We start from the raw sequence: 24518 nt of genomic DNA, 5'->3' as shown, positions 1-24518 counted from the left end.
TGAAAATGAGAGAGCTATTATGTTTGAAGGTTGAATGGTGCTCAACTCACTAGAGGCTGACAGTTCTCCTTATCAGTCAGTCACTTTAGTCAATAACACATCAGCACTTCAACTACACAGTCAGGACAGGTTCTGAGAGCAATAAATGAACTGGATTTCAACTTCAATCACTTTGAACACCATGTACCATCTGACTATCGTTTCCCTCTCTTTCTGGGATGAGAAGGTCCTTTCCATGCAAGGAACGGTAAATAGTTCTGTCCGGTGCACATGCTACAACATGCTTTAGCATGTTCATTAGCTTTATCCTAAAAGTCGGAAAATGAGAGCAGCTCTAAGACTGCGGGGTTAGTTCATTTTGAATGACAGACATAAACCTGCTAGGGATTGGCAAAATAGACATAAAAATTCGACAAAGAATAATGCATGTTCAATGGCAGAAGATCTCTCTTCCCTCAAGACTTTGGGCGTAATACAGAGGAAGTGGGCGAAGTTAGCCAGACAGCTAAAGTTTTTGCACCATTGATTTGTAATGGACTTAAAGAATACGGCTGGTGTTTTTAAATACATTTCTTATCGTCAACAAATCCTATGAAAATAACAAAATCAACAATGCTTTTGCTCTACTCCCATTACTTTCCGACTTCCCACGTTCCCTTTTTAGCCTTCAAACCGGAAGTCATTGGCTCCAATTGTAAGCTAAAAACCTTTAAATACAGCTCACAAAGACATAGTTTCAGTTTTAAAAATCCCTAACTGTTACCATGAAAAGTCAGGCTAATCAATTCATATGGGAACAAATTCTTCATTACGCGGGGGACTATTTTCGGTGCTACGGGACTACTTTCCTGAGGTGGAAAACGTGTTTACGGTCGGCTTATTAAGTTGTTTGAGGAAAAAGTCGGCTGGCCCGGTGCATCGCGATGATGAAATATTTTTTAACACAATGGAGTTCTATGGCTGCTGGGACATGGCTTTATTGGACATCGGCTACATGGACGAGACTTGTTAGCAAAACAAATTCATTGCTGATTTTGTTATTTTCATAGGATTTCTTGATGGTAAGAAATGCATTAAAAAACACCAGCCTTATCCTTTAATGATGAAGATGAGATTTTCTTTTTAGAAGTTATGAAGCTACAGGCCATTGAGTATAAACCAATAGAAACTTTTTGGATACACCACACTTTTGGTCATGCTAATGCTAATTAGCATTTCGAAACAGTGAAGCACCCAGCAGTCATGAAGCATCTGCTATCCACAAGCAAACAGTGGCAAAGGAAAGTAACCTTAGAGAAGGTGAAACAGTGAATGGTACTAAAGATGAGTGTTCATGAGCTTTTAGTGACCTACCTTTGTTAACTTATTCCCTCTTTTCAGGCAAAACACTCGAGAGCGTTTAGCCCTCAAGTCAACAGCGAACACATGGCACAGGAGGGCAGTTTAAAAAATAATGTGTGAATGTTTGAAGCACAAATGGTCTCACCATACAAGCTATGAGCCACTACTGCTTTGCAAGAGGATTGGTTGCACCTATTTTGAAGGACTAAGGGTAAACATCATTTACAAATTGGCCGCATCCACTCCTCACAGGTGCAAATTGTTCACTTAGAATCAGAGCGTTAGCACTATAAAAAAAAGGCCACAGGTGAGCTCTCTTGTTTTTGAGAACAATGGAAGCCAATGTTGCAGTGAAAGCTAGAGGAAGAGGAGGAAGATGACAAGGAAGAGAAAGGAGAACAGTTGTCTCACCAACCAATCACATCATGTTTTTGGATCTTCTGCAGAACTGAGAGACGACCAGTTCTATGGTGGAAGACACCGGCTGTTCACACTAGAACAACTGGAAACAGCAATGGAGAACATGGTGGTGGCAAACAATACCATTCGACTGAGACAACTCCAAAATCATATCATAGGAGACAATGCCATATTCAATAACATTAACCGGGTGAGCATGTCGATATTGGACCGCGTCCTACAGCACAATCAAATCCGTATGAAACCGCTATACAGGGTGCCATCTGAACGGGACTCAGTGAGAGTCAAAGAACTGCACAATGAATATGTGCAAGTAAGAACTATACTGTCAATTGACTGTATCCTATCAGCACTGTATAGACACATTACTGTAATCCAGTATATTGTTTTCACCATATTGACTACTCTAGCTATTCCTGATATTGTCTTCTCGTCTGTTTCAGAGAGTCTTGGAGCTAGATGCCGCTGCAATCCAGCATGAATACATTTTTATCGATGAGGTCGGCTCTAAACCTAGCTAAAACAAGGCGATGGGCAAAGAACATCATTGGCCACCGTGCCATTGTGAATGTCACTGGACAGCGTGGGGAAAACGTCACAATGTGTGCAGCCATTAGCCACCATGGTGTCCTCCATCACCATGCCACCCTTGGTCCTACAACACTACCCATCTCACCAACTGGTTCATTGACCACCCACAATGTTTGGTGCTGTATCTCCCACCATGTTCTCCATTTCTCAATCCAATAGAAGAGTTCTTTTCAGCATGGCGATGGAAGGTGTATGACCGCCATCCCCACGTGCGCATGCCTCTTCTGCAGGCAATGGAGGCGGCATGTGGCGATATAGATGTGGGGACTTTCCAGTGCTGGTTGCGTCACTAAAGACACCTGGCCATACCTGGGCGGAGCTGGAGAAAATTGCCCAGAACAGAATCCGGTGGAGGACCGTCGTCAATGGCCTATGTTCCACGAGGAGCGATGGGCTTAACTAACTTACATCACTCCAGGTGATATTTACCCCAGCTGTTTGACCAGGGAGAACATGTCTTGTGATGTAGATGAGGTGCTGTGGTCAGACCCAAATAGGAGGCAGGATGCAGCCTCATTTGTTTCCTTCTTTTTTTTTTTTTTTTTACAGAAAACCCATTTTTTTCTGTTTTTCTCCTCCTGCATTGTATTTTGTATGTAGAACACTTCACATATCTAAGTGTTGATTTGAAATAAAGCATTTGTGCTTGAAATAAAGTATGCGAGTTACTGTATTTGTATTTCACTGTAACAGTCTTTTACACAAGGCTGCTGTGCACAAGTGTAACTCTGAAAATGCAGAAGGCTGCGGCATAAACCTACTGATAAGATATAGTGTTTTTCGTTGAGCACATCAGTGTGTAGTTGGCTGTTAGAAAGTATTCATGTATTCATATGATGGCTTGTGCGTGTCATTTTTTTCCAATTGAGTTAACACATTTGTCCAAATTGCAGTCACTGTTCTCAAACACTTAACACAGCAATCGAAAGACCGGATACATTTGCAAAACTATTTGTATATTTTCATTGTTTTCATACATAATACAAAACTTAAAAATACATTTTATAAAACATTACAAGCAACTCTCTACATGAGATTGAAATTTCAGTTCAACACTCACATTACATTTCAACCACATTTCAATGACCATCCTATTTGATGTCACCTGGGATGGTAAAGCACACAGCACAGGTGGTACTGATTGCTTAATTTTTCACACACCAATCAGAAGAATTGGAAGAGAAAGAGGGGCAGAACGCTGCCAAGATGTAAAGACTCAACACTAGAATGACTTGTTAAGATGGAGATTTTTACTGTAGGTTGCTTGCTGTTCACCACTGCCTAGAATTGCCAATATGAAACAGTGTAAAGAATCCAGTCGACAAAAGCCTTATAGCCTAATGTTGTCACTTAGCAATCAAAAGGCTGCAATAATCTCACAACTACAAAGCGCGTGGAGATATTTACATTCAGTGCAGGCTCTTCACACATTTAAATTGAGACTTGCACATCTGTGAGTTCAATGCTTAACTCCTCATTTTGTCTTTATTTTTGTTCAGGAAAATATGCAAATCTCTGAGTTGACTGATAATATTACCACATATTATTATTGTTATTATAAAATTCTCACAGCTTAATGTTGATTAATTGTAATTTACTGATTGATTGTGCAGTAAACAAATGGCCTCAAGTTGTGAGTCAGTACAGTTCTCTATTGTATTGGAGAGAACATCACGACAAATTCACAGCTTGTAGAACATCACATAAGGCCTTTTACGAATTGTTAGGGTCCATTGGTAAATTTGATTTACCAAGTAGGAGATTTTATTTCAATAAAATCTCAATTTTATTTATTTTTTATATTTAATGTTATTCCTATGTCTTCTAATGGATTTTTTTACTTCCAGAGTAGAATTAAAGAAGGTAAATTGCACTGGTATTCATGGAGGAAACTCCATGAATGTGAAAGGTTTTCCACACTGTGCTCCAGATTTCTGAAGCAGAGTGTGGCCTACACACCCTAAAGTCCCATAAAGATGTGCTGATTGGACAAGAACCTGCTGTCAATTTGGGCACGACTGGCCCTAATCAGGCTAGATTATTAACAAACAGTGAATGACATCTGTCCTCAGTGATTCATCAGCACAGATAACTGGGGGGGAGGGTAACATTTCATACCTGCACATTACATGTTTGATTACCTTGTACACCAAGCAAAGGAGCATCAAACTTTGGTGTTGTTTTGTTTCTCCAGGACTCCTATAAACTACTACAACCCAAATATCTGACTAAATCCAATGAGCAAAAAAAGTGCAAAAAAGGTGGAAAATAACATTTCTGACCTAGGATAAAGACAAATTTGTTTTGGTTACATGTTAAGCTACTTAAAGATAAAAGAAAGTAGTAGTAAGTTCAGCTGAGTTTCAACAAAACCCAAACTTTATTTTTGGTACATTGCTCCTTATTCTGTCCTTTGCAATTAAATCACAGTTGTTTTTGAAACGTGGAATGTCCTCTGAATCTCACACTGAAGCTTGAATCAAAGGGAGAAGTCCTTCAATGTTTAAATACATCAGCGGAGTGTCACTCAACCTTGAATCTCTGTGTAGGCTGGGCTGGTTTGTAATGAGCTATAATCTGAATCAGGATGAAGCAGTTGATGACCAGGAAGAGCAATCCAGCCAGCCAGATCAACAGGAAGGTGTTGTTGCCTTCGAACTCCAGGAAGTAGGCTGGGCCCAACCAAACACCCTGACAGTGGAGACAAAATATAATACAATTGCTTTATACCAAGGTCAGCTTCACTTTACAGAGTTTTTATCTCACCTACTGGTACAGCATGAAGTAACCACTAAAAATACAACATGTTCCAGGATGCAAAAGTAATGGGATTTTGATAGGAAAATACAAGAAAATATTTTTTTTTGTAAATTGTGGGCATTTATTGTTAAATAGGTGAACGTTATGATATGGAGAATTAGCTATAAATATTTAAATATGCTGAGAAGATTTTATGAATTACCTGTCCAGCGAACCAGAGGGCCAGCAGTCCCACTCCCTGCTTTGCTGACAGACTCAGACGAGGGATGAGCAGAGGAAGCAAACACAGGTACCACAGGAAGTACTGCAACAGGATGGAAAGCAACACTCAATATGGCAAGGACACTGTTCTGGGCTTGAGCATTACAGTTGAAACTTCAACTGATAATGACTGCACAACAATACGGCAATAAGTCTATTGGTGTGTGCGTGTGTGTGTGTGTGTGTGTACCTGAGAGGTGCAGACTTTGTTGAAGGAGACAAAGATGGCGGTGTGTAGGAAGCAGCAGAGGGCCAGGTCAGGGTGAAAGGCCCACGACACAAGCAGCAGCAGGACGAGCTGCGGCAGAAAGGCTGCCAGGCCGAGCCACTGGCTCCACCGACTGTCTGCACACACAATGACTGTAAGTTAGTGATGTACACACCAGTGATATCTGTCAGAGTGGTAAGGTTGACCAAGACTAGTAAGCTGCTACGCCTCCAATGATTCTCCATTTTCTATCAACAGAGGAGAAAGAAAACATCACAGTTCTCAGTTCTGATTGGCTGAGTCACGTTCAAAGCTGTTGTAACATACCCAGTAAACACACACTTGCGACGTATTGTTAAGACTAATGAGCAACAACTTTGTTTAGCTACTGTTCAAAAACTATACTGCTTGATGGAAGAGTAACATTTACTTAATATTTAATTATTGATTACACATGCTTTCTATTTAATTACAGTGGTACATTACTGTCATTGTATACAAACAATAAGGCATGAGACTTTTACAGTAATTTTAGGAAAGCTAAGAGGATAACGCGAATGACAACACCTCTTAGCTGTTTGAAAATCACTGTAAATTACGGCCTCTTGTAGCTTATTGCTTAAACAAGTACCACAAATGAGCCCCTTAATTATTCTCTCTATAAGTCACTTTCATTTAATTTGTTAAAAAATTCAGTATTGGCTGCAGCTTCCATGAGAATATTTCACATTTCAGTGTACAGAGCCTATGATTGTGTTAAAAAGAAAACAAGAGGCACTTGAGTTGCCTAATGTCCCGCCATAATCACCATGATATATTAAACATAACCAGTTATGCTAATAGGGTCATTAATTAAGCTAATCATTGCTTGGATGGATGGATGGATGGATGGATGGATACCTGCAGTGAGGTAGAGCATGTAGAAGTAGGGAGAGAAGTTGTGTCTGATATCTCTTCTGGTCAGGTGGTACAAGTAGGTCTCATGAAGGAAGTCCCAGCCATACCTGAACAACACAGAGAGGAGAGGAGTTCAGTCACATGGAAGCTATCAAAAGTTAGTGTACTTGTTCACTTCATGGCAGGCTGTAAAAACAAAGGCTCTGATGAAGAGCTGTCCCACTTTAGTCACCTATGCAAGTTCTACAGATAAGTGAGGAGATATGCGGAGAAAGCTGGGATGTAAAGTTTTTGTCAAAGCAAAGTTGTGGGGGAATTAGGTTGTCAATACATCTCAAGTGTCAACCTTTAACAAAGCACTTGCCTTAAATTCTAAGAAATTAGTTTGTGTTCTTACCCAAATAATAATAGCATATGGCCTAGAATGTAGTCTTCAAATATGAGAACACTTGGCACATTTGTTGTTTATTTAAATTAATAGCCTCATCATGTTTTAAATTAGTGCTGAATACCGGTAGGCTCTCTAGACTTATTCCACCTCCTCTCAATAACAGAATCAGGAAGATCTCAGTACAGACCTGTATGTTGGGGAAACCATACTCCATGTGTGTGTTTGTTTGTGTAATTCCCTATTTAAACTCACATGTGATAGAAGAGAGCCGTAAGCCCGCAGAAAACTCCTCCGGCCACACTTGCGAAGAGGAACAGCTCTCGGTTGAGGAAGCTGCCGATGAAGCCCAACAATCTCCTCCACCTCCACCCCTCCTCCTCCCTCTCCTCTGCTCCAGTCTCTGGTGAGCGCAGGGTCAGAGCGATGGGCAGAGCGTATGTAATGGGGTAGATCTTCATATGGACCGACAGGCCGTACAGCATGGCTGCCCATATCAGACGCCGGCCTAGAACAAAATAGTACAGGTAATAGTGGATGAGCTGTATGTAAAAACAAATTGCATGGATGCCGTGTTATGTGTATAGACCCTTTTCACAGCAGCCATTTTCACGTGTCATAGCAGGGTAAACACAGGTGTAACTAATAACATTAATGATGGTTCCATTCCATTTAGGTGTTCCAGTGCCAGGGCCCTGGTATTGTTCATGCTGGCTCATTGGAATGGCTGTGGAACACCTAAATGAAACCATCATTAATGTCATTAGTCACACCTGTGTTTACCTGCTATGACACGTCAAAATTGCTGCTGTGAAAAGGGTCTATTGCCAGGCATAGTCGAGTATGTCATCATGCTGAACTGGGAAGACAGAATGCATGATCACCCACAATGTGGACAGCAAGTAACTGTCAATAATGTTATTATTGTACAGTTTTGTTACCGCCATGTCTTCTAGTCAAACTTTGAGTCTAACTGTTCAAAGTGCATTAATTCAGAATGGTTATTCAAACAATTGCATCAGAGGTGTCTAGTTATAATCTACATTAAACAAATTTGTGATGCAACTTTATTAAACACTCAATTCTGATTGGCCAATGAACACATTCTGAGGTCTGTTATTTTGAATAACAGACAGCTGTTTCACGTCTAATGTCACTCCACAGTCAAGTCTGTTTTGTTGATTTCTAATCAAATTAACTAGCGACACCTGGTGACAAAAAGACATCACTGCTTAGTTACTGCAGACAGTCCTGCTGGACTGTTTTTTGGTGGATGTGTCTAAATCAGCTTGTAATAAAATCATTTAAAATTAAAATTTTGTCTCAAATGATTAATGTCTTTGGTAAGTAGCAGTGTAATAAGCGTGATAATTATCACTTACTTGATGGACCCTAACCCTACAGGATGCTTACCCTCACCTCGAGTCAATCAGAGTGGTCTTCTCCCACACCATGATACAATGAAAGACCATTTCAAATTTCAAAATCAGAAAAATGATTCCTTTTTTCCTGTCTTCAACTCATATATAAAATATATAAACATCCATGTCAAAAGACGTGTACATGCAGCATTCATGCGTACGTGGAGATACAGACTGGAGACATACAGTCAGACACGCACACACACACACACCCTTACCTTCCATACAGAGTAACGTCCCCAGTACCAGGGCTGCCAGGATTGACTCAGCATTCCCTCGGCTGGACACTCCCATGGGCAGAGGGTTGAGGAGCCACAGAGAGCAAACACGACACGCCGCCTGAACGTAAATCCCAACGAAAACACAACTTTACCTACAGTGCATTTCCCAGAAAACCCTCCATGTCCCTCTATTGTCTCCAACCACAGAACAAATGTTATGAACAACCTGTCACTGGATCTCTGGTCAATGAGGATTAGACTGATAAAAACGACCAAATAGACTGTCCACAAACAGACCTCGGAGCCGAGGCCTCGCAGGCAGAGGATCCGGTAGATGAGCAGTCCTGAGAGCACATCACAGACGATGAAGAGGATCTTGCCAAACATTAGGTTGACATAGATGTTGGGGGTGAGCAGCCAGGCTAGAAGAGGGGTGTAGCGGTAGGTTGATCTGTTGTATGGCGACTCGCCCTGTGGAGAAGAGTGCAGCAAGGAAATGAATGATGAATGCAAGATGAGCAAAAAATACGTTAAAATGGTTCCAACTAAAATGTAATTGGGGTTCCATTGTGTTTGTATGTGCATTGCCATATGCTGCCGTTCATGTATGTTAAGATTTGCCATCATTCAGATTCATTTTGATGACATTTTTGATGTCATTTATGTTGACAAATAGCCCCAATAAGTGCCACTTTCTCCTATTAGACCGTCACGCCAAACTCCATTCAAAAATCTGGCACTTAATGTAGATTTGCTTCGGCACACGTATATACCCCGATATACCCCATATAACTGACTATGCTAGGCCACACTTCAATTCGGCATACATATAATCCACCAAGCAAAATACATTTCAATAAAGTTTCAACTTTTGCAATTGGCGCCTAATGTACTCAAAACACGTCGTGGTGGGCAGTAGTGAGCAGCGTGAAACAATTGTAAAGCGTGACGTTTTATTTAAATAAGTGCTGCTTGATGGAGCATATGGGTGCCGAATTGGAAAGTGGCTCGCTGCGACGAAGAAAAGGTCTTGAGTCATGTTTCATAATGTAGGTTATATACATTACTGGATACTGATAAGCAAGTCTACAATAAATGCCAGACCTTTGAATGGAGTTTGGCGTCACGTTCTCTCCATACCAGAGAACGGCTACCTGTTACTGTCACTGTTACCTTAGTGAGGAACCTTGCAGCATCTGTGAACACATGATAGTCAATATCAGTGTACTTCACCACCATAGTCCTGTCCTGGTAGTCGCCATAAGCGACCAGGGCGAGTCGTATAGCGAAGGAAGCCGTGAAAAGGACATGTTTCTCCGTAAGCTTGGATATCAGCCTCTCCATCACCAGCCAAGCGAGGAAAACCAGATCAGCAGGCAGCACGGACTGCTAGCTACAGCTGAGAGGCTGAAACGTTAGCTAGGGAGCTAAATTAACTAACTTAGTTTGCTCTCTCTACGCTGGACTAGCCAATGTGTCCTTTTTCTCGTGGCCATCTGGGCTTTTCATTCTGGTAAATAACCTCCCAGCTATGTCTGTTACTTTACAGACACAGTCTTGTCTTGTTTATAGCCTTTAGGTTTTACTTAACAAGATTCCAAAACAGCATGACAACTAGGAAGTAATCCGGAAGCGTCCTTCTGACCTTCTTCTTTTTGGAGTTTTACTGGCGGCTCGCAACCAACGACAAAGACGCATTACCGCCACCTACTGTGCTGGAGAGTGAAGATGAACATGAACTAACCCTAAATAATATTTTTCTCTTTAATCCCGTATTTAAAAAAAAAAAATTAGAGAACCCTTTCCTTGCCTGATCCCTACATATACACACTCTGTGTTATATTTGGCACACACCAGTAATATGTTCCACTGTTTCTGGTACCATACTGTATATCATACAACCCACTTCCACGCTTCCCCATTACCTGCAGTGTAGAATTCAAACCTGTATGCCCAGACCTCAGCCAAACATCACTCCCTCCTCCTAGTTTCTACCAGTTTCAACTCTGAAGTTGTTGATACATCTGACAGACTTCACACTTTCTCTCCTTTTCACTTTAGAAATGTAACATAAGCCATGTTACAACAGAACAAAAACATCACACAAAATATATTCAAACTACACACTTTTATTCCATTTGTAAAAGCATAAGGTTGACCAAGCGTCCCGATTTATGCGCGATTTTTGACCTATTGTCCCGCGTCCCGCAACCAGATGGAATGTCCCGCATTTTGATAAACTGGAGCTTGAAAATTAAAAACTATAAATTTCTATCATATTGTCATTTGTTTTACAATGCATGCTGCACAGAGAGTCAGCGCAGTCCTCCTGTGCTGTCAGGACTATTATTGTCAGACGATGATAAAGAATATAACATGTGAACATGTTTCCTACCTTTCAGTGAGCAGGCCATTATTAAACTGTCATGTAATGTGCGGCAAAATGCCTGTCCTGCAATTTGATCATTTGGATTTGGTCACCCTAATATGAATACACACCCTCCATGTAAACTCTTGTTCTTTACATTCTGTCTATTCATTATGGAAGAAACTAAGTGCATAGGGTAAAACTACATCTAACTGCACTTTTGCATGGTTATAAAAAAGTGGCTATTAAAAATAATTATAATTCCATGATAAGGCATATAGTGCAATGTCAGATCAGTAAGGAAATATTCATCTGACAATGTGACTTCATCCTCTTTGGTTAACCGAATCCATCCAACACATGGTGGAACTACATACTGAATGGATAAAGAGCCTTTTACATATATGTCATAAGGGAACAGTTAACTCCTTTGTCGGCAGTTGAAAACAGCATCATGTAAAGTGTGATGAGGGCAAATTCTTTAGAGCCTAAAGGTTTTAGGTATAAGATGAGATAAACTAGGCTCTAAGCACATAAAGCCCAAGATAAACTAAGGAAGGGTCTGACGGTGAGTCACAGAGAAACAGTATTTGGGCAGGACGCCTATGCAAAGCAGTATGGGACATGAGACATGGGAGAAACACAGGATAGGTTGTGTAAGGATGGATGCACACTACAAGATTTTGGCCCCAATTAATCCAACCTACGCAAAAATCCAACACCATAGTTTCCACTTAAAGGCTTTCTGGCAACATTCTGGTCTTGAAAATATGGGACGGCAACTCAGGATGTAATTAGCTGGGAGAAATCTTGTGGTGTGAATACATATACATATATTTGTACTTTTTCATAACATTGGTTCCCCTTGATTTATTTCCCCCCACCGGTGGAGAACCACTGCTCACGCAGGGGAGCAGAATCGGCCGGCGAACAGGACGCTCATGCTGGGGTTGTGTCGGATGAAGAAGAGGAAGGGGTGGTCCGCCATGAAGATGGTGGGGACCGTGTAGCTGCAAAACCTAATGGTGGCGGCGGTGGCGGCGGCGGCCTCCGTTCCCTCCTCGTTGACCTCCACGAAGGCCTTGTGGACCACCTTGGACAACACCAGGTCGTTGGCCGGAGACATGCCTGTTGGCAGAAGAGAGAGGGAGAAAGAGAGAAAAACACTTAGAATACTTGAGAAACTTTTAGCTAGAAGAGATGACTAAGCATTAGGGATGGGAAGATATGCTTATCTCAATATGATTTGATACGCGATATGGGGTTCAGTGACTGTATGACTGTGCAGAATTATGTTTATTTCTGCGACACAAATCTTCAAATCTAGCAAAAGCACTGGCTTGCTAGAATGTAAACAATTTAAAAATGTCATTACAAAGTGTAAATAATATAATTTGGATGGAGAGCTTGTGAAATTGTGATGGACAAGCCGTCTCATTTGTGATTACTACAGCAGAATAAAATGGAGCTAATATTGCGATTCATTTTTCTGCCCCACGATACACATTGTCACATTTTTGTATTGCGATATATTGTCCCATCCCTACTAAGCATGAAAGTTCTTTTCCATCTACAAGTCATACACTTCAAGAATCTCTGTGTGTTTATATTCTCAAAAAACTAGGCTAAAGTTTTTAAAAAGTAAGCAACAGATAATTTTAGATGCTTCTGGTCTATACAGCATCATCGTAAGTTTGATTAGACAATGCATTCAGTTTTCTAAAGATTACACACCCGCACATGATTTCTGAGCCCCGCCTCCTGCTTCATGAATATGCAATTTTCATCACCCGTGTGGCGTCCATGATGGAGGAATTTCGGAAACTAGTTTGTCTTGAGGAAGAAATACTTTCGCAAAACATTAAGTATACCAAATAATAACAGATGCTTAAGAAAATGTATGTATTCCGGTTCATGTATCCCAAATTTTAGCATGTCAATGTCAATCAAACAGTGTGTCCAGTACTGTGACGTCTTTTTCCTTGGATTTTCTGTTGATGCAGTTTGAGTTTCTGTAGGCTGTGTGGATTATTACTCTATCTTCTCAACAGAATTTAATTTAGAGATCATCAAGCAGCGGCATTTTCCGTCTCTTTAAATGATTATGTGGACAGCTGATCTGGTCCAGCCTCATGTCCTACCAGAGAAGTCACTCATTCCGATGTCAAAGGCGTCCACCATGCCCATGCTGCTCAGGATCTTCTTCAGGTCGTACTTCTCCTCCATCTTGAACCGAGGCAGGCCCACCTGAACCTCGACTGTGTTCATCATGTCTGGACGAGTCCACTCCACAAACTTCTCATACGTCAGCTTCTTCTCCAGCTGTGGGAGACAATGTCAACAATTAGTTTGTGTGTGTGTGTGTGTGTGTGTGTGTGTGTGTGTGGTACCTTCTCCAGGCCTGTTGTACCGTCCTCCATGTCGTTGGGCAGGAAGATGAGCATGCTGAGGTCCTTCCCCTTGTAGGGCATCTCCAGGATCTGTCCAACACAGCGGGTTGCAACCGTTACAGTGTGCAGACTGGACTAGTAACAGTTTGACTGTTTCTTTTGAATGAACAAGCTGGCTGATAAGATTGCATAAAAAAACAAAACATTAACATATTATTGAATAATTGTGTGATGGACTGATTATTTGATTGGTGGGTTAGCTGATTTAGACTTGCTGTCACTTTGGTTGCTGCTTACGAGGATTCAATTCAAAATAAACTAGAAGGTTGGAGTGCGCAAACCTCCACCAACGCTGAACAATTCTCCAACTTGCTCTTACACCCAAAGACATCATTCCCATCACTTCAATTTAAGTTAAATTGATTTGTTAACCCTGGAAAAAGCCCATTCACATATAGAATGTTAACTATAAAGATAACTATAAACTATAACTATGCATTGTTACTCAAGCATTCAAACTACAGCGATGTCTGTGATCAGTTCCTCAGCAAAGGAAGCATCACTGCAGTGAGCTACGCAACGCTCCACCCCCTTCTTTCTTACAACTTTAATTTGATTGGTTGAAAATGTTTCATCATTGTCTCTGCATCCAAAAACTCATTCTGAGATTGATTCAAAAATATAGTTATAGTTATAGTTATGGTTTTGGATGTTTTTATAGTTGTCGTTGTAGTGGGAACACAGACATTCAATTGACTTAGAATGATTTAAATCTTTTTACAGTTATAGTTAGCTTTATGTGAATTAGTTTCATGGTTATGGGTTAAAAAAGAAAAAAAATCTAATGTTGGAAATACCAGATCTGGATCACCACCAAAATCTAATCAATTGTTTTTTGGACCATGGCTGATCTGTCCACCAACTTTCATGGAAATCCATTGGTAAGTTTTTTAAATATCCTGCTGGCGGACAGACAGACAAACTGACAGGGGCTAAAACATAACAACCTTGTGGAGGTAATAATATGTTGGTTAGTTGATTGATTGATTGATTTATTTAAAATAGTTGTTGCTTAGTCAGTTAATAGGAATCCAGATAAAATTTAGACTAATTGATTGATTGAGTGACTGACTGATTGATTGATTACCTGGCAGTTGGCCTTGGGGATGAAGGTGAGAGGGAACTCATTTGTCTGGTGCATCATCTTCACCGGCTTAGTGTCTTTCTGAGGACAACAGCAAACAGAACAAGCTCTTTTTTCACTGAGCTTCTAACTTGTAGCCCGTTATAACTGTCATGTATAGCATGGCTGTCTTTGATGAGTCCCATCTTCTGCTCATTCTGCCTTCTTCAGGCATGTATTTATTCTACATACTGCATGTATAGTGTGTACACTAAACAATCTGTCATTGTCCTGTTATAGTTCTGACCTGAAGACTCACTTTTTCAATATCCTGTGGTGTGGAAGTGAGGAAAGTCTGATGCAACTTTCTCAGTAACCTTCGTATTAGTGATGTTTTGAGCCATGGTCATATGTGAATTGTCTTTCTGTGCTTTGCTTTGTGTTGTGTTCCTCTCTCTCCCTCTCTCTCATCCCTGTTAGAGTGTGAGTGTGTTTGCTGAGAAACAGGTGGTGTGCTACAATTGGTTGGTGAGTGTGATTTGTGTAGGTGTGTCCTGGCTGGTGATTGGTTCCCTATTGCTGCTCCCAGGATATAAAGCTGCTCCCACCAGTCCAGAGGGGCCTCTCTTCTTTTCCAGCTCCCAACACGGCAGCACCTTGTAGTTGATTCTGTGACTTTGTTTTGTTTGTCTGAGTAAACTAATGGATTGTAGCTTTCAGCAGCCCTGGGAGGTGTAGGGTGGGTGGCCTTTTTTGTTGAAAGCCTGTTTTCTCCTGTTTTTTCTTGGTTAGGAGCTTAGGTAAGAAGCTTGTTGCTTTATTTCTGATAGGTAAGTAGAAGTTGTTTGGGCTTGGTTTTATTTTGGTTTATTTTGGCTGTGTACCCACTCTGAAGTCTTTCTCCCTGAGAATATTAAAAAGGTGAGCCACACCTCCATGTTCTGTCCTACAGATGGACTTGTAGTAGACATTCTACAATAGTAATCAGATTTCGTTCCCTTCACCCCTTTCTGTCTCTGCTTTCCACTGTTTCCTATAGTCAGGGTTCCCACTGTGGCCCTGATGTGAAATTCAATGACTTTCCATTAGTAAGTCAGAGTGCTTCCATGAACTAAAAAAGATGATTCCTTCCTGGTTTGTCAATGTTGTTCTTAAGGAGTGGACAGTCTGGTTCCCACTCCAGTCAGGCTTTAAACTATCTAATGCAATGAATGTGCAAGACAAGATGTTAAATACATTCTGCTATATTCCTGTAAAGTGAACCATATGTACAATTCCCTGATATTCCCCAGATAATGTATCAAATTCCCTGACTTTCCCTGTTTGGAATATGCCTCTCTAAATTTCAGAGGGTTGAAGGACTAAAAATGTTAAATTGGCTTTTCTATTCTCCTGCAGTGTGCACAGTAACAATCTCTTTTTTAACCTGACCTGAGTCGTGCTTACATCAGATTACAAACATGATACAACATGATAAAGAAAATCACTTCCAAGTTCCAACCAATAAATCCTCATCCAACTCAAACACCCCACTTACATCATCCTGTATTTTACCAGTAACCCTGCACATGCCAGTGATTAGAAACCTCAGTTATAGTATATTCTACCATGCAATACAACTTCAGAAACCAATACAGACTTTTGTTTTCTGCGGTCAGTTGTTGCCTTCGTGTAACGTTACCTTGTTGAGTCTAAACTGAGTGTCTTTGGTGCGGTCCTCCTTGAACTTCTTGTCCCAGTTGCCTTTGAAGTAGATGGCGTTGACCAGCACTAGCCTGGTCATGTTGTCCACCACACCTTGGACCAGCACCTCCTTGATTTTATCTGGTGAACGGCACAGACACAAACACACAAGGAACCAATGATGTTTGAGACAAAGATGCAGCGCTGGATACAACAAACAGACTATAGCTTTGTCTGTATGCACTCATGGTGCTGTATGGCATTTTGCTATACGTGTGTGTGCAAGTGAGTGCGTAAGCTTGTCTGTCTGCATAAAAATACTTGAAATCCCAGCTACTGATGCATACACACACAAGGAGAGTGACACTGTAGTGAAGCAACAAAAACATGGTGTTCATCTCAACAGGTTTTCCACTTCCTCCCATTCTCCCGTCTCTTCCCAAACACATGGTTGATTTTGATGAGTGTGTGTGTGTGTGTGTGTGTGTGTGTGTGTGTGATCCACCTTGGGTCTGCTTCTCCACCCAGCTGTTGATGTTGTTCCTGGCTGCCTCTGGACTGGTTTTGAAGTCCACAGACTCCAGCTCTGCGTTGTAGTGCTTCTTGGTTTCTGCTAGGAAATCCTGAAACCATCAATATGTATTTAGTACTACTGATTCCTAAATAATTTCATTCATTCATTCACAGTAGTATGTTCAGTATGACTGCTGAGCCTGCTGTTCACTCCCTCACCCGCTCGTTCATTCTTTGGGTAAACACACCCACACCTGCCCATACAGACACAGACACACACACACACACACACACACACACACACACACTAACACACTAACACACTAACACACACACACACACCTCAACAAACTGGTAGGACTTCTCTCCATACAGCCTGTTGGCCAGGCTGAGGGCGTACGGGGCTTCAGGCTTGTTCAGCTCGCTCATCAGTTTGTTGAAGCCGACATGGACGTCCTCCTGAACCTTCTGGACATTCAGGCTCTGCGGACAGCCGAAGAAGACCAGATTTACAGAGAGGCATTGAGGTAGTGGCAGAGGAAGACTAGTTTGAACCAGGTTAATACAGCTGCATGCATAGTAGAAACTTTGGACCTCGAAGGAAGGGAGATTGTCCCACTGGTCAACTTGTTAAGCTATGAGAACATAGACACTAAAATCATCCATGTGTCCCCAGTAGATCATTGGCTCTGGAGCTCCATGCTAACACTGTAGCAGACACTATGGTGAGTGGTAGTAGGCGACTAGCATTATCTCCAAAGTGAGAAAATGAGAACTTTTAGCAGCTCTAAAGCTAAATGGTAAGTTGTCTTAAATGATATGCGGCTTAGTTTGGCAGTTTCATGTAGCAAATTGGTCAAATTTACTCGAAATATGATATAAAAATAACAAACTGTTTTGAACCAGCAGGGATTACTTTCCCTCGGACGTGAAGATAATGAGCGATGGGAGACAGTGTGCAGCTAAAAATCACTGGTCAGCAGATTAATACGTGCTTGCTCACCAGAAATAGTTCCAAAAATAAACCTATATTATAAATCTACAGGCCATATGATAAAAACCACTTTATATTACAATTATATTCAATTGTATTGTATGTTCTCATCACTAAACGTTGATCAACGGGACAATCTCACAAAAACTCTGTGTATTCCTTTAAATTGCAGACTTATTAGTAGTTTAGTTTATTTTTATCTGAGAACACCACCCACTGCTGTTTGCATGTCAGGTTCACATCACAAAATTCCAACTCCATATTGTTTAGAGGAATATGGAAAAGGAAAAATAGTAGACTGTTTTACAGTCATCTCCATTGTGGACAACAAAAAGCCCAAATACTTTTCAGTGGGCGAATTCAGGATGGTTTGCATCCGAATCAGCAAGACACCAACCATCAATTTATTGTATTCCCAGTTGGAGATCAGACATTAGCAAGCAAGAGAGTGAGATAACAAGTGTGAGATTCTCCCAGGAAGCACCTTCTCCTTCCCTGTAAGGATCCCCTCACCAATGACACCAACCAGCCCGTCTGTTAGTACAACGCCCCTCGGTTAGTTCATCATTCCTTTACTGTTGGCTTTGTTACCACCTTCAGCAGATACTGCATCTGCATCTGCTCTGCCAGACCAGTGTAACCTCTCTGCAGCAGAGGTTTTCTGTCTCTGTTGGCATGGTCTGGCACTCTCCACATGAACTCAATGTGAAAAATAGCTCAGGGAGAGCCACAATACCAGCGGGGAAATGACTCTCAGACAGATTTGCAGGTGTCAAAATGATATAGTTCTTTATTTTTGCAAGTGCAGTACGGGTAGGATGCTGGAACTCCAGTGTGGTTCCTCCCAGTCCGGTAGTGGTGGCTGAACTCGGGAGGAGGAGGGAACTCTGGCCTGGAAACACAGGAGAGAGGGTAGGTGAGGGTAACTGGTCCGGGGGAGAGCCGGCTCACGATGCTGGTGGTCCGTAGTCCAAACCTCGTTGTCAGGTCCATTCCTACTGGGTCGTTCGGCCGGGGCGCACGCACTTTCTCGTTGGTGAGGAAACAAGCAGAGGTCAGCACAGTCAATACTGCACAAGTCAGTTTATCCAGATATCCGGCAGGGCAGGAAGGTATCGGCCCTCCCACACTCTGCCCAGTGTTCTCCTGTGTGGGAGAGAGCGCTGTCCGTGGTGCTGAAGCCCAACTGAGCCATCATTCCTGGCTGAGACTCCACAACCTGTAAATATTATTATTTTTATATTATATCTGTGAGATTCCAATGTATTGTGTTCACCCAGTGGTTCCCAACTCCAGTCCAGGACCCCAAGTACTGCTTGTTTTCTTTATTGCCATCTAGCTAATAAGGACTGATTTAGACCTGGAACATGGTGAGTGCAATGAACTACCTGGTAAGATAGAAAACCAGCAGTACAATATGTCCTCAGGACTGGAATTGGGAACCAGGAACCAAATGTGTCTGAGGAGCCTAATATACATTATGCCAGTCCTTGACATAGAAATGAGCCTTATTGCCTTACTGGGAAAGCTGATAGCTTCATCTGTAGTTACAGTGCAATGCACAGATTAAGGGGAAAAAAAAAAAGGGAAACCGGAAGACCTAGGACTGCGGATATACAAACCGTAAACAAAGCAGCGTTTGCTTACCATTTTCACACCACTCTCGCTCATCACAGACGGTTTCGCTACTTCTAATCGAGAATATGTCTGATAAGAAGTTGCAAATGGCACTGGCGTTGTCAGCCCTTGGTCTTTTGGTTGTGGAAGAACGACTTTGTCGTTTGCTTGCTTTCGTCACTTCCGTTTCTCTTCTCGTGCCAATCAGAGTGATCTCTCTCACCGACGGGCTCCGCCGCCGATTCAACATGCTCAATCGGCCGAAAAGCCGCCGACAGGTGTCTGACTAGTGCCAACGGTGCGGGACACACCGCAAAAACTAGGGACACAGGCGCTTACCGACGGCCCGACATTGGTCGACGGCCGACCGTCGGCCTGGTGTGTCAGGGCCTTAACAGCTACCATTAACCAGTTAGCATTAAGTGAAAGGTGCCTCTGTGGCAGATAACATGTCAAAAAGCAAAAAGATAACTTGACAATTTCAAGTATGACATTGTAACAGGCTAACACAATTAGAAAAGGTGTAAAGTAAAGCAATTGACGTTTGGAGCAATGCTAATTGTATGCATGTTAATTGTATCGATTAATGACATGGCTAGCAGCATGTATTGTGTAACTCACCACTCAGTAAGAAGCCGGGAAGTTGCTGGTGGCCAGACCTCTGCCTCAGTATCTGAAAACTCAGAGTCTGATGGTTCATACAGGTGTGGCTGAACTACGCTGATTCTGCCCGCTTCTGCCATCCTGCCGGTCTCGTTGTTAGCAGCAATAAAAGATGGTTTTCGTGATGTGGCTCGGAATACTGGACAGGTAGATGTCATGATCAAGCATGATCTGACCGCGCCCCCCCAGTCCTGACAAAACGGTCTGAGCGGCCAGATGGGCTGGTTTTGAGCTGTTTTATAATAGTTGTGAATGTTTTTGGGTGGATACTTAATGTGATGGTCAGCTGTGATATTATATATAAATGTTTAGTATTTGGGACCATGTTTCCAGAGGCTTTAATACCTTGTATAAATAAATATCAATCTGCATCTCACCCTCTGAAGGTAAAATGTGAGCCAACATCCATAAAGAAGGAAAGAAAATAACTGTTGAACCCACACCTGTTTTCTGCGGTAATGTAAAAAAAGGATGTTGAAATTCCAAGGTACTGTAAGCGACGTGGGTGTGTGTGAGGGAATAAATCAGTCCAACACGTTCTGGGTTTTCCTCATAACTTTTAGTGAGGTCTTAAACACACAATCAGCATGCGGCCATTCCCCTTCTTTCCTGTGCTTTTTTCCCTCATCTCTAACCCCAAGCTCAATTCCCCGAAACCCCCCCACTGTTTCAACAGCGCCGCCAAGCAGCTGACACTAGAATATCACCTAAACCTATGCAGACAAGATGACAGGCAACATTCAATACGAACACAGTAAACCCATGTTTAACTTACGTTTACACAACTTTTGCCCATAAAACACAATTTCACTCTTACACATCTTCCCCCCCTTACAAAAGAAGCATCCTCGCTTCAAAATAGCTGTAATGAAATTGTCACTACCTTATGCTTAACACCAATATAAACAGATGAAGTTGGCAAAACAACATAACAATTAACAGTGGAACAGGATACACAGTTTTGTTTTTTTTGTTTTGTTTTTTTTGTGTCCTTGTATATGTCCATAACAGTCCATCCCAGTGTATTGTGTTTTGTTCTTGTGAAAGCTCGGATGTGTCAATCATGAAACACCAGGTCATTCAACAGACCTGTAACGCACTGGGGGACGCACACAACGACCCGACTTGGTCCTCACTCCCGTGAAGGGCTGAACTACAGGGGACATTTCACTGGAATATCCTGTGATAGCACTGTCTCCCACCTGCGGTGTGGTAGGAGTAGCACTCTGAGGCAGAGGGCAAACATTTGGCTGAGCCCTACTCGGGGTCACAGAGCACCTGTGTGTGGCTGGGTGCCAGTATACATAAGGTCTGGAGCCTGAGAGTGCAGTGAGCAGTGGGGGACCTGGGCTGTTTGCTGGTGCGGTCAGTCCTGAAGGTGCGGGCGGAACTGGAAGTCTTTCAGCTGACCAGGCGGAGCGATAAGGTTTCAGGCGATTGTAGTGAATGACCTTAGGTTTAGCCCTAGGGTCCCGTTGGTCCAGAAGCTCATAGTCTACTCCGATGTCACTCGTGCCTGAGTCGAACCGTCGCAGCACTTTAAAAGGGCCAGTCCACTTAGGTGACAGTTTTTGTCTAGCAAGGGCAGGAAGGTCAACCCATACTAAGTCACCTGGCTCATAGGCTGCGTGTTTCATCCGACGATCATAGTAGTGCTTTTGTTGAGCACCTACTGCCTCAATGTTATGTGCAACAGAGTGAAAAGCAGCGCACAGTCTCTGTAATACCGAATTGGCATATGCACTTGGAGTACCTGGAGTGGCCTTCAAAACTCCTGGGGAGTCTCCGAGGAGGAGATCAGCAGGCAGACGGGCCTCTCTACCATGGGCGAGGAAGAAAGGAGTGTGTTTGGTGGAGGAGTGAACAGTTGTGTTGTATGCAAATTCAACCTGTCGCAGGTGGTCATCCCATTCACCTCCTCTGGTGTACAGATATTTTGCCAACTGGTCCTTGATGGGCCTGTTCGCCCGTTCCACCATGCCATCCGACATAGCATGATAAGGAGATGTCCTCGTTTTATGTATTCCCAGACGGGAGCACAGTTCTTTGACAAGGTCTGAGTCGAACTGACGGCCTTGGTCAGTGTGCAAACTTTGAGGCACACCGTGGTGGCTGATGTAGTCTTCAAACAAACATTTAGCCACAGTGGTTGCTCGTTGATCAGGAAGCGCGTACACGTTGAGGTACTTAGTAAAATAGTCCATTACAACAAGTACATACCGATTACCACGGGGTGTGAGTGGCAGTTCAGTCAGGTCTGGTGTGGTGTCTGTGGTCGCCTTGTTTCACAGGCTGTGCATTCAAGACACCAATGAGTTATGTCACGTGTCATGTGAGGCCAAAAACATCTGACCTGTGCCCCTTGTAGTGTCTTTTGTGCACTGAAATGTCCAGAGAGTGAATGTCCATGTAAAGTTTGAAACACCTCCTTCTGCAAGCTATTAGGGACTACAATCTGTGAAACAAGGTCACCTGGGGGAGGTCTGACTTAGCGACACAAGAGACCATCAACAAGGGTGAGTTTAGGAAACTCTCTCCAGTACTGTCTCATTTCAGGTGAGGCTGCTTTAATGTTTGAGAATGGCAGCCTACAGTCAGTCAACACCCAGTTCCTGATTATTTGCAACTCAGGATCAGCTTTCTGAGCTTGGATGAAGTACTGTCTGTCCATATTCAGGAGTGAATTGTCCATAGTTACAGCTGCAGTATCAGGTGAAGCAGACTGCACGTGTGATATTAGGTCCGTAGCAGTTGAAGCAGTGGGTGCAGTCTCTGAGTAGAGCGCCAGCTCAGTGGCTGGAGTGCATGTGAATGACTCTACTGGGTCAGTTTGAGTGAGAGTGGAGACACATCTCACCTGATTGGCTGTAACCATAGGGGTGGCTTCTTCAGCGGTCAAAGGACGACGGGACATAGAATCAGCATTGGCGTGTTTTGTGCCTTGTCTATATTCAATTGTCCAGTCATAGGGATCAATTTCCAGAGCCCAACTGGCCCTGCGACCTGTAGGATCACAATCCAGAGCCATCTTCCTCAGGGAGAGAAGGGGTTTGTGGTCTATGATGATGCGAAAGGGGTGGCCTGTCAAATATTGGCGAAAGTGACGGATGGCCCATATGACAGCCCACAGCTCCCTGTCATATGTGGACCAACGTTTCTCTGTTTTTGTCAAAATGCGGCTGCCATATGCAATGACATTTTCCTTGGTTTCAGCATTCATCTGTGACAGAACACATCCAATGGCTGTGCTGGATGCATCGGTGAAGAGCAGAAACTCACGTGAAAAATCTGGATAGGAGAGGATGGGTATGTTACAAAGAGCATGACGGAGGCTTTCAAATGCTCTCTGCTCAACCTCAGTCCATACAAATGTCTTTCCTTTCTGAGTGAGAGCATGCAGGGGCCCTGACATTTTAGAAAACTGGTAGATGAAGCGCCGGTAGTAAGAGCATAGCCCGAGAAATGCTCTGACTTCAGTGGGGTTTTGTGGCTCAGGCCAGTCTCTCACTTTCTCAATGTTTTTCGGGTCAGGTTTTAGTCCTGCAGACGAGACAACATGTCCCAGGAATGCCACTTCCTGTTGTGCAAAACAGCATTTTGAGGGTTTGAGTTTCAGGTTGGCAGCTCTGAGGCGATCCAACACCTCTCTTAAATGCTGAAGATGGACAGAAAAACTGGGGCTATAGACGATAATGTCATCAAGGTATACCAGGCATGTTTTCCACGAGAGACCTTGTAACACCAGCTGCATTAGATGTTGAAAAGTGCGGGGTGCATTTACCAAGCCCATGGGCATCACACGAAACTGGTAAAGTCCTCTGCCTGTGGTGAAAGCTGTCTTTGCTTTGTCTTGCTCCTCTAGCTGCACTTGCCAGTACCCTGACGAAAGATCCATTGTGCTGAACACTGATGAGCCTCCGAGTGCATCCAAGGTGTCGTCTGTTCTGGGTAAAGGGTGTGCATCCTTTACAGTGACTGCATTCAAGCCTCTGTAGTCTACACAGAAACGCCATGTGCCATCTTTTTTTCTGACCATCACCACAGGTGCTGCCCAGGGGCTGTGACTAACTTCCACTATTCCTTTTTCCAACATCTCATCCACATGTGACTGAATCAGTGTCTGCATTTTTGGGGAAGTGCGATATGCACGCTTCCTAACTGGAGGTACATGGTTTGCGTAGATTTTGTGTTTGACAATGTCTGTATTACCAAAGTCTGTGCTGGTTTTACTGAACACATCATGGTAAGACGAGAGCAAGTCGTGTAGTTCAGACCTCTCTGCACTTGTCAGGTCTCCACACTTGACATCAAAAGGCAGTTTGGTTGGCTGTGTGACATTAGTTGGCAGACTGGATGGCGGTACTAGGCAGGTGGACACCTTACATACTGGGGCTGAATCCTGGGTTATCTCAGTGTCAGATACTGGGGTGAACTGTCCTAACTGCATGCCTGAATGAAGCACCACAGGCCAATGTGTAGGGTTGATGATGCGTGCAACAGTACAGCCATTTTCAGCAGTAGACAGTGTGCGGGCAACTGCAATACCATCCATCTCTAGTTGCCGGGGTTCAAGACAGCCGCTGTAGCTGTCTGGTATGTCTGCATTGATTACAGGGGAAATCAAGACAACTTTGCAAATCATTTCACAGCGTGGAGGGA

The 24518-nt window shown here is 42.9% G+C and overlaps 2 protein-coding genes across 5 annotated transcripts in view; both read right to left on the bottom strand.

Moving 5' to 3' along the window:
* Positions 1–4168: 4168 nt before the first annotated feature.
* Positions 4169–10128, bottom strand: pigm (phosphatidylinositol glycan anchor biosynthesis, class M). Of its 2 annotated transcripts, none has more exons than XM_071908248.2 (8): positions 9682–10128; positions 8806–8979; positions 8506–8626; positions 7122–7374; positions 6482–6585; positions 5564–5733; positions 5315–5416; positions 4169–5043 (listed from the first exon to the last, which is right to left on the bottom strand). In XM_071908248.2, exons 1-8 carry the CDS (start codon positions 9850–9852, stop codon positions 4876–4878), a joined length of 1263 nt encoding a protein of 420 aa, XP_071764349.1. In that variant the 5' UTR covers positions 9853–10128; the 3' UTR covers positions 4169–4875. The 2 variants fall into 2 exon arrangements, with proteins under 2 accessions (XP_071764349.1, XP_071764350.1); XM_071908249.2 differs by having other exon boundaries at positions 5564–5718.
* A 489-nt stretch (positions 10129–10617) lies between these two features.
* LOC139918769 (leukocyte elastase inhibitor-like) overlaps positions 10618–24518 on the bottom strand; it is a 36711-nt gene continuing 22810 nt past the window's right edge. Inside the window, exons 2-8 of one of the 3 annotated variants that reach the window (XM_071908239.2) lie at positions 16928–17090; positions 16578–16695; positions 16071–16213; positions 14414–14491; positions 13267–13356; positions 13018–13198; positions 10618–12004 (exon numbers count right to left, since the gene is read on the bottom strand). In XM_071908239.2, the coding sequence (XP_071764340.2) occupies positions 11778–12004; positions 13018–13198; positions 13267–13356; positions 14414–14491; positions 16071–16213; positions 16578–16695; positions 16928–17090 (1000 nt within the window). In that variant the 3' untranslated portion in view covers positions 10618–11777. The remainder of the gene's footprint in view (positions 12005–13017; positions 13199–13266; positions 13357–14413; positions 14492–16070; positions 16214–16577; positions 16696–16927; positions 17091–24518) is intronic. The other 2 variants (XM_078291324.1, XR_013507938.1) reach the window with 2 other exon arrangements.

This window comes from Centroberyx gerrardi, chromosome 22 (genome assembly GCF_048128805.1).
Source record: "Centroberyx gerrardi isolate f3 chromosome 22, fCenGer3.hap1.cur.20231027, whole genome shotgun sequence".
Taxonomy (NCBI): domain Eukaryota; kingdom Metazoa; phylum Chordata; class Actinopteri; order Beryciformes; family Berycidae; genus Centroberyx; species Centroberyx gerrardi.
Note: the sequence above shows the minus strand (reverse complement) of the source record. Positions and strands in the feature narration are given on the sequence as shown.

What these genes read in the sequence shown, in the direction of transcription:
- pigm (XM_071908248.2), bottom strand. Translation starts at nt 9,852, where the DNA reads ATGGAGAGGCTGATATCCAAGCTTACGGAGAAACATGTCCTTTTCACG. An exon ending in TGCGAGGCCTCGGCTCCGAG is followed by an intron (nt 8,627 to 8,805) that starts GTCTGTTTGTGG and finishes ATTTACGTTCAG; the next exon opens with GCGGCGTGTCGTGTTTGCTC. An exon ending in CATGCTCTACCTCACTGCAG is followed by an intron (nt 5,734 to 6,481) that starts GTATCCATCCAT and finishes ACTAACTTACAG; the next exon opens with TCATTGTGTGTGCAGACAGT.